The sequence below is a fragment of the Peromyscus eremicus genome, chromosome 20, assembly GCF_949786415.1.
Source record: "Peromyscus eremicus chromosome 20, PerEre_H2_v1, whole genome shotgun sequence".
NCBI classification, from domain to species: Eukaryota; Metazoa; Chordata; class Mammalia; order Rodentia; family Cricetidae; genus Peromyscus; species Peromyscus eremicus.
Window position 1 is genome coordinate 26,336,265 of NC_081436.1, and position 9,687 is coordinate 26,345,951.

Genomic DNA, 9,687 nt, shown 5'->3' on the forward strand with positions numbered 1-9,687 from the left:
ATCGCAAGACTTGGGATTTGTCTAAGCTGCTTGAGCTGAGAGGCAGCCGAGGAAGGGTGGAGGCAGGCCTAAGGGCTCTCCTGAAAATGTCAAATAGAACACCCATGTTTGACTTGGTAACGTCTATGCAGATCTGCCTCTGGTCCCCTAGCTTGAGCTCCATAGGCAAGGTCATAGGAGGGGGTGACCTGGGCTCTTCACGGAGCAAAGAAGGCTCTGCGTGGCAGATCTGGGTGTGACAGGCAGGGGAGGGGATGCTCCCAAGCCGCCCACCCAAGGGAAGGGACCCAGCTCTAGCTCCGGCCCCTGGAAGCAGCAGCTCCTTGCCCCCAGACTTTCAGGGAGGATCTGCCACTGGAATGGTTAACCCAGCAGCCAATCACAGAGCCGTGCAGGAAATACCTGGGAGAGGTCCTGGAGTTAGGGCCACGCAAGTTGAGCCCAGCCCCAGTCTGGCCTCAGGACGCCCCAGCAAGTCCACAGCCAGCCCCGACGCCAGCGGTCTCCACACAGCACCATAAGCAAGGAGCACTTTGGGAGCCTGAGGCATGGGGCTCCCAGCCCGGCTCACACTGGGGCTCCTGTTGGCCATGCTGGTGGTCACAGCAGCAGTCCAGCCCAATCGCCTGCTAAGCCTGCTCATCTCGGGTCAGGGTGCTCTGGATCGGCAGGCACTGGACCGCCTGTTAAATACGCTGGCGGACCGTGTGCACTGCACCAACGGGCCGTGTGGAAAGGTAACAGCCCCACCCGACGGGTCCCCCAGCCCCGGCCCCTTCCTGCCCGCTCCACCCTGTGGCCGACAGCAAAGGGACCTGGGCAAACTCCAGGAGGCGGGTCTGGAGGCTGGATGTCTGAGCCTACTTGCAGGCTGGAACCGATCCTCCTCTGCCTCTTGGGGGCTTACACAGGCCTGGCCTCCCTCTTGGGACACACCGTTCCCCTTCCTAGGCTGTCAGGTTTGCAGTGAACCCAGGACCACCCACCCTCCCCTCTTCAGGATGGGGGAGTAACTGCTGGGGACCCCTCTGTGTGGGTTCCTAGTCAAGATAACCATACAAGGGGCAGAACGGGACTTAAGATAGCTGATAGAATCCATTCCCTGGCTGTGCCTGGTGGGCCCAATCCAGCCCAGACCCTGTTTACCTGTCTGCCCATAGTGCCTGACTGTGGAGGATGTCTTGGCCCTAGGCAGACCCGACAAGCCAGGGCTTGCCCCAGAACCAGTCCTGGAGTCCAGATACATTAGCTACCTTAGTACTGCCGCGGCCCTCTACCTCAGCAACCCAGAGGAAACATGTGAGGACATCCAAAATGGCCTTTTGGCCTCCCGTGTGGACAACTACCTGACCCTACTGGAGAGTCCAGAGGCCGTGACCTTGGGTCTGAGCCAGCTACTGCAGAAGATTGAGGCCCGCGATGCCAACCAAACCACTGGGGAGGAGGTGAGGGCCCAGGGGGCTGCTGGGAGTAGTGAGAAGGACCCAAGTGCCATGGGAGGGGGGCTGCTCCAGCAGGGGATGTGTCCCATGTGAAGCCTCCTTGGCATCCGAGCTGATACTTGGGAGGCTGGAGTGTCTGGGGCATCAAAATTGGGTGTTCACTGTTGAGTGGGACAGGGACTGCAGTCTGGGGGAACCCTTTGGGGAAGTGTTGGTCAGGAAAGCTCTGAGGCCCAGAGGAGGCCAGAGTGAAGGCGGCTGTGACTAGCTGGGGCAGGACTAGGCTATGGTATAAGGAGGGGCTGTAGCCAGCTGATGTCTTTGGTGAAATCTGAGTAGTCTGAGGAGGTGGGGGGCGGGGAGTGAGTTGGGGTGGGTTGATGGGCAATCCATCCAGTGGGCTGCTCTAGAATGGACTCCAGAGGTTGACGCTGAGGTTAGAACTGAGGCCAGTTTCTTCTCCAGACTTGTGTAGATGTTCCCCAACTGCTGGAGGAGGCTGAGGAAGCAGGAGCTTCCAGAAGCCCCGGCCTGGTCCTGACTGCCTTGCTGGACCATGTCATTAATGGGTCCTGCTTCCAAGGCCTGCCTAGCCCTCAGTACTTTGTGGACTTTGTGTTCCGGCAACGCGGTAGCGAGGCTCCCAATATCACGCTGGCTGGTGAGGCCTAGGCTGAGATCCTCAGCCTCTACTTCTGGGAGGAGGGGACAAGGCTGGAGCCCATTAAGACTGTTCACTGACTGTTCTTCCTGCCAGAACTGGAGGTTTTGATGCATCAACTTGGGGTGGGTAGAGAAGAGGATCACAGTGACCACGATGACCACGATCATCTGCACAGGGAAGCGAATCACCAAGACTCCGAGCACCACACTACCCACAACAGTAGCTCCAGTGTCTGGGACACGGTGAGCCTCTTGCAGTTCTGGAGAAAGGTGGATTTCCCCGGGTCTGGTCAGACACCTGACTCCTGTCGTACTCCCGTGCCTCCAGGTGTGCCTGAGTGCCAAAGATGTGATGGCTGTGTATGGACTGTCTGAACAGGCTGGGGTGAGCCCTGAGGCCTGGGCCCAGCTGAGCCCTGCCTTAGTCCAGCAGCGGCTAAGTGGAGCCTGCAGTCTCCACCCCACTGCCCATGTTCAGGACCACCTCAGCCAAGCCGAGAGTGAGTGCCCACCCCGAGGTGTGCCTGGCTGGCTCAGTCCCTGGGTGCTGGCCTCATGTCATTGGGCTCCCGGGGGCGGGGGGGGGCGGGGGGGGGGGGGGCGGGGAATGGGCACTGAGGACTGAGAAGCCAGTAAGGAAGGGAAGGATAGTGGATTTAGTGGGGCAAGAGGGCCCCAACTGACAGCCCACAGATCTGTTGAGCGCCTGCTCACTCCTGGGCTGGCCTTGGGTGCCTCTCTAGGAAGCTGGGTATTCTCAGTGTAGTTTTTCCCCACAGGGTATCTGTATGGCTCTCTGGCTACACTGATCATCTGCCTCTGCGCTGTGTTCGGCCTTCTGCTACTGACTTGTACCAGATGCAGCACAGTCACCCACTACGTCATGCAGACCTTCCTAAGCTTGGCTGTGGGGGCACTCACAGGCGATGCCCTTCTGCACCTGACACCCAAGGTCAGCTCTCACTCAACAGGGTCCTCACCTCCCTCCCTGCCCTTCCCTAGCCCCAGCCCCAGCCCCTTGTGGCCCTGAGGTCCCCGGTCAGCACCCCCTTCCTCCTCAGGTGCTGGGACTGCACACACACGGTGAGGAAGGCCATTCCCACGAGGAAGTGGGCACTGGTGCACAGTCTACCTGGCGCCTGCTGGCTGTACTTGGAGGCCTCTACATCTTCTTCCTGTTTGAGAGCTTCTTCAACCTCTTATTGCCCAGGGACCAGGTCAGGCTCTGGAGAACCAGGAGGTGGGATAGGTGAGGGAGGGAGGGAGGGAGGGAGGGCTCGTCGGTTCTGAACAGTTTTTTCCCACAGGATCCTGAGAAGGATGGGCCTGTCAGCCATGGGGGACACAGCCATGGAGTGTCGATGCAGCTGACACCCAGCAATCTCCGCCAGTCAAAGCAGCCCCACGACAGCTCCCGCTCAGATTTGGTAAGTGGTGAATTCTACCCAACGCGGAGCCCTTTTTAGTTCTGCCCTGTTTGAGGCTGGGTTCATTCTGGCTCCCCGCAGGTGACCGAGGAGAGCCCAGAACTATTGTTCCCAGAGTCCCAGCGACTGAAAACAGGTGAGCCCTACAGGGAGGGCTGTAGATCTGGGGTTTGCCCTTAGGCACATGTGCAGAACCTGGCCTACAGGACCCACATTTGACGTGCCCACAGAACTGAGGCTGCTGCCCTATCTGATCACCCTGGGCGATGCGGTGCACAACTTCGCTGACGGGCTCGCTGTGGGCGCAGCCTTCGCGTCCTCTTGGAAAACTGGGCTGGCCACCTCTTTGGCAGTGTTCTGCCATGAGCTGCCCCACGAACTGGGTGAGCGGTGGGGCGTGGCGTGAGTGGGCGGGGCTCAGTGGGAGAGATCTATTCTGGAGATGAGCAAGACAATAGAAGAAGAAACAAGGCCTTTCGAAGGCAGCGCCCAGTCATCGGTGGGCGTGGCTAGAGATAGGGTGGGTTGCAGGGCGATGGGAGGGGGACTGGAGCTGACCTGGCCTTTGAATGGGTGTGTCTGTCTGGGATGAGAGTGTTAACTGGTCTGATGGGCTGTACCTGACGTGTGGGCGGGCAGACCTCTTACTAAGACTTGTTCTGTCCTAGGGGACTTCGCTGCCTTGCTGCATGCTGGGCTGACTGTGAAGCATGCGCTTTTGCTGAACCTGGCCTCAGCGCTCACAGCATTCATTGGCCTCTATGTGGCTCTCGCAGTCGGAGTAGGGGAGGAGGGCGAAGCTTGGATTCTGGCGGTAGCCACCGGCCTCTTCCTTTATGTGGCGCTTTGTGACATGGTTAGGATGGTGGAGAGCCTATGCCGGGGTGGGGAACTAACGGGGGGTGGGGTGGGGTGGGGTGGGGTCCACCCAGCTGGCTACTGAACTGGCGCCCCACTTCTCCCCAGCTCCCAGCCATGATGAATGTACGGGACCAGCGCCCCTGGCTTCTCTTCCTGCTGCACAATGTGGGTCTGCTGGGCGGCTGGACCGTCCTGCTGCTGCTGTCGTTGTACGAAGACAACATCACCTTCTGATGGCTCTACCCCTTCCCAGTCCTCGTCCCTGTCTAGACTGCTTCACCTTCTTGAGACTTTAACTTTTGGATCCACTGAGTAGCCACAGGGTCCAGCTCTCACTTCCCTGCTCTGACTTCAATAAAGACCTCTTGTCCATTAGAACCGAATGCATTCTCTTCTTGTAGCACCTCCCGGTGAAAGCTCTAGGGCAGGGCACCGCCTCCTTCCTTGCTATTTTTATTTCCTATGGATAGCCAGCTTGTCTTTTCTATAATTAAGCCAAGGGAATGGTCAGTGTTCTCCAGGATCTGGTGAGTTCCTGTCTCCAGTCAAAACTAACATCACCAGTATTGCTCACATATATGAGGGTTCCTTTCTGTCATGAACACCAGCCTAGAGGTGTGCAAAGGACAACCTGTTGATTCGGGGCTGCTCCTCAGCCCTTGGCAGGATTGGCTATCTCAAATCCCGCTGCATTAGTCTTCTGAGGTTGACATAGAAGTCTACCTAAGACTAGGTGCCTTAAACAACTGAAATGTATTCCCTCATTGTTTTAGAGGCCAGAAGACCAAAGACAAGTTGTCATTGGGCACATGAAGTGGGTCTGGGTTCTCAAAGTCACCACACACTCCAAAGCATTTAAGCAAGACCAAAAGTTGTTGTTGTTGTTTCAAGATTTATTTTATGTATATGGTGTTCTATCTGCATGCCAGAAGAAGGCATCAGATTCCATTATAGATGGCTGTAAGCCACCACGTGGTTGCTGGGAATTGAACTCAGGACCTCTGGAAGAGCTGCCAATGTGCCGGGTGGTGGTGGCACATGCCTTTAATCCCAGCACTCGGGTGGCAGAGCCAGACGGATCTCTGTGAGTTTGAGGCCAACCTGGTCTACAGAGTGAGATCCAGAACAGGCACCAAAGCTACATAGAGTAACCCTGTTTCAAAAAACCAAAAATAAATAAATAAATAAATAAATGAACAGTGGTAGTGTATATCTTCAACCCCAGCACTCGTCTACTGGTGAGTTCCAGGACAGCCAGGGCTACACAGAGAAACTGTCTCGAAGAACCAAAATTAAATAAGTAAAAAAGTAAAATTATATAAGTATATATAATATAGTTTATAAATAATTTATATAAAATATACATGATTAAGATATCTGCATATAAATTTATATGAACTTATAAATTTATATAAATGTACTTTATATTATACACAGTTATATGTAAATTACATATTTATATAACAAATGTTATGTTTTATTTATTTAATTTTGGGAGGGTCTCATTATTCTTGATTGGTTTGGAACTTCATACAAAGACCAGGGCTTTAAACTCTCAGAGATCTGCTTGCCTCTGCCTCCTGAGTACTGGGGTTAAAGTTGTGCACACTACAAAGAGCTTTGGTTTTCTGTTTTGTAGAAAGGGTGTTGTCAATTCTTCACAGACTTGGAAAGAAAAATACTCAACTTCACATGGAAAAACAAAAGACCCAGGATAGCTAAAAGAATCCTGTATAATAAAGCAACCTCTGGAGGCATCACCATCCCTGACCTCAAGCTCTACTATAGAGCTATAGTAATAAAAACAGCTTGGTACTGGTATAAAAACCGACGTATAGACCAATAGAATCGAATTGAAGACCCATACACATATGAACACCTGATTTTTGACAAAGAAGCCAAAACTATACAATGGAAAAAAGAAAGTATCTTCAACAAATGGTGCTGGCATAACTGGATGTCAATATGTAAAAGATTACAAATAGATCCATATCTATCAGCATGCACAAAACTCAAGTCCAAGTGGATCAAAGACCTCAACATAAATCCAGTTACACCAAACTTAATAGAAGAGAAAATAGGAAGTATCTTGAATGCATTGGCACCAGAGATCACTTCCTAAATATAACACCAACAGCACAGACACTGAGCACAACAATTAATAAATGAGACCTCTTGAAACTGAGAAATTTTTGTAGGGCAAAAGACACGGTCAATAGACAAAAAGACAGCCTACAGAATGGGAAAAGACCTCCACCAAGCCCACATTTGACAGAGGACTGATCTCCAAAGTATATAAAAGAACTCAAGAAACTAGACATCAAAATACTGAACAATCCATTTAAAAAATGGGCTAAAGAGCTAAACAGAATTCTCAAAAGAAGAATCACAAATGGCTGAAAGACATTTAAAGAAATGCTCAATATCCTTAATCATCAGAGAAATGCAAATCAAAACGACTCTGAGATACCACCTTACACCTGTCAGAATGGCTATGATCAAAAACACTAATGACAGTCTATGTTGGAGAGGATGCGGAGCAAAGGGAACACTCCTCCACTGTTGATGGGAGTGCAAACTTGTACAACCACTGTGGAAATCAGTATGGCTGTTTCTCAGAAAATTGGCAATCGATCTACCTCAAGACCCAGTCATACCACTCTTGGGCATATACCCAAGGAATGCTCAATCATACCACAAAGATACATGCTCAACTATGTTCATAGTAGCACTATTCATAATAGCCAGAACCTGGAAACAACCTAGATACCCATCAACTGAAGAATGGATTAAGAAAATGTGGTACATATACACAATGGAGTACTACTCAGCAGAGAAAAACAATGACAGCATGAAATTTGCAGGCAAATGGATGGAACTAGAAAATATCATCCTGAGTGAGGTAACCCAAACCCAGAAGGACAAACATGGTATGTACTCACTCATAAGTGGATACTAGATATAAAGCAAAGGACAATCAGACTGCAACCCACAGAACCAGGGAGGCTATATAGCAGGGGGGACCCTAGGATGACTGTGGCTTATAATAAGTTTTGGGTTTTACTCAATTACTAGGCAAGCCTCAATGAAACATTTCAGTATTAGGATAAGAATTTATACTGTATCAAGTTGATAATAGAAAAATAAATGAATAAATAATAAAAAAAAGACCTGTGTACTTTACTGTTGCTAATTTTTCTTTTCTTCTTCTTCTTTTTTTTGGTTTGTCGAGACAGGGTTTCTCTGTGTAACTTTGCACCTTTCCTGGAACTCACTTTGTAGCCCAGGCTGGCCTCGAACTCACAGAGATTCGCCTGGCTCTGCCTCCCGAGTGCTGGGATTAAAGGCGTGCGCCACCACCGCTGGACGTTACTTTTTTTTGAGAAGATTTATGAGATTTGCCGGGCGGTGGTGGCGCACACATTTAATCTCAGCACTCAGGAGGCAGAGCCAGGCTGGTCTCTGTGAGTTCCAGGCCAGCCTGGGCTACCAAGTAAGTTCCAGGAAAGGCGCAAAGCTACACAGAGAAACCCTGTCTCAAAAAAAAAAAAAAAAAAAAAAGATGTAGCTGGAGAATTTTTCTCCAGCTCCCACCACCAAGTCCAGCCAGTCCCGGAGCCCATTTATAAAATAAACACACAGACTCTTACATTATTTAAACTGCTTGGCCATTAGCTCAGGCCTATCATTGTCTAGCTTTCACTCTTATATTCAGCCCATTTCTATTAATCTTTACTTTGCCACGTGGCTTGTGGCTTACCGGTACTTGACATCTTCCTTGTCTTGGCAGTGGCTCCAGCCGGTCTCTCTTTCCTTTTTCCTTCCTCAATTCTCCTCTCTCCTTGTCCCGCCTATACTTCCTGCCTGGTCACTGGCCAATCAGTGCTTTATTTATATAGAGTGATATCCACAGCAAAAAGATTTATGAAATTTTATCCTGTTGGAAATGTGATATACCAATAGGCCAATTTACACTTTTTCATGGGACATTTTCTCTGTATGATTCATCCTTTTTCTTCACTTGTCCAGTGGTCCTCAGATTCTTTAGCTGGATTCCTTCATTCTCCTGGAAAGACAAAAACAAAACTCTGTCCCAACCCTAACTTTGGGGAGTTTCCCTTTTGGCAATTTACATCTGAAATAAAGAAAAAGCATTTGTTAGTCTTATAAGTTAGTTTAGATTGAATGGTCACATTGGCTGATGAACTATCATCTCTTCTAATCAAGAGGTCTCTCTTGTTCAAATCTTATCTTTATCAATTTTGATGGTATCCAAAGTTTTTCTTCTCCTGTGGAAACAAAAGCAAAACCTCTTCTCCAATTTAACACATATCCTGGTTTCCATTCTGAGACCAACACATCTTTAAAGTACATAGGCTGATTTTGTTTTGTTTTGTTTTGTTTTGTTTTTTCGAGACAGGGTTTCTCTGTGTAGCTTTGTGCCTTTCCTGGAACTCACTCTGTAGCCCAGGCTGGCCTCAAACTTACAGAGATCTTCCTGGCTCTGTCTCCCAGTGCTGGGATTAAAGGCATGCACCACCACCGCCTGCTAATTTTAAAAAAAAAATTAAAGATTTATTTAGTTAAAAAAAAAAAAAAGAAAGTGTGTTGTGTGGCTTCCTGGGGAGATATGAACAAATGTGTCTTTACCCCAGATAGGCTATCACAACAGAGGAAAAAATTACTTCACTAAAGTTCAACTTGGCAAACTAGTTTAATGAGTTTATTGGGGCTACTTACAGAGGTATAGGTAAAGAGTTATATTTACAGGAATGAGGATGATTCATAAGCAGCTACATCACCAAAAAGCTCACCTAGCGTCAGGCCTGGTCTTTAAATCCAGTGCTAGGGAGTCAGATGCACGCAGATCTCTGAGTTCCTGGCCAGCCTTCTAGCCAGGACAGCTAGAAACGTGGTCTTGAAAATCCAACCAACCAACCAACCAAACGAAAACCACAAAAAGCTCACCCTGCCTGCCTGACCACTCTCACCTTAGAGCTCCAGGTATTGGAAAGTCCACTCTGGGAGTTTCAGGAACCCTTGAACCTTATAAATGCTGTTTACTTCTGGAGTCCTAACAACCTCTCTCTAGAACAGAATGTTTCAATTTGGAGGATTGTTTCAATTGCTACTTAACACAGGGGCTCACTAGGTAACCAGATTGGTCTCAAATGTACACAGTCCTTGAGAGTGCTAGGATTACAAGTGTGAGGTGCCGTGTGAGAGGTCTTCAAGACTTGTTTTTAAGGTCTGGTTTTTGTTTGTTTGTTTGTTTTTCGAGACAGGGTTTCTTT

General features: G+C 49.5%; 1 protein-coding gene across 1 annotated transcript; it reads left to right on the forward strand.

The window, feature by feature from the left end:
• The first annotated feature begins 267 nt into the window (after window positions 1-267).
• On the forward strand, window positions 268-4,776 carry Slc39a4 (solute carrier family 39 member 4). Its single transcript, XM_059247174.1, has 12 exons — window positions 268-737; window positions 1,161-1,445; window positions 1,908-2,103; window positions 2,200-2,348; window positions 2,434-2,605; window positions 2,885-3,057; window positions 3,167-3,322; window positions 3,413-3,532; window positions 3,614-3,668; window positions 3,763-3,915; window positions 4,201-4,388; window positions 4,499-4,776. Exons 1-12 carry the CDS (start codon window positions 549-551, stop codon window positions 4,625-4,627), a joined length of 1,965 nt encoding a protein of 654 aa, XP_059103157.1. The 5' UTR covers window positions 268-548; the 3' UTR covers window positions 4,628-4,776.
• Window positions 4,777-9,687: the final 4,911 nt, after the last annotated feature.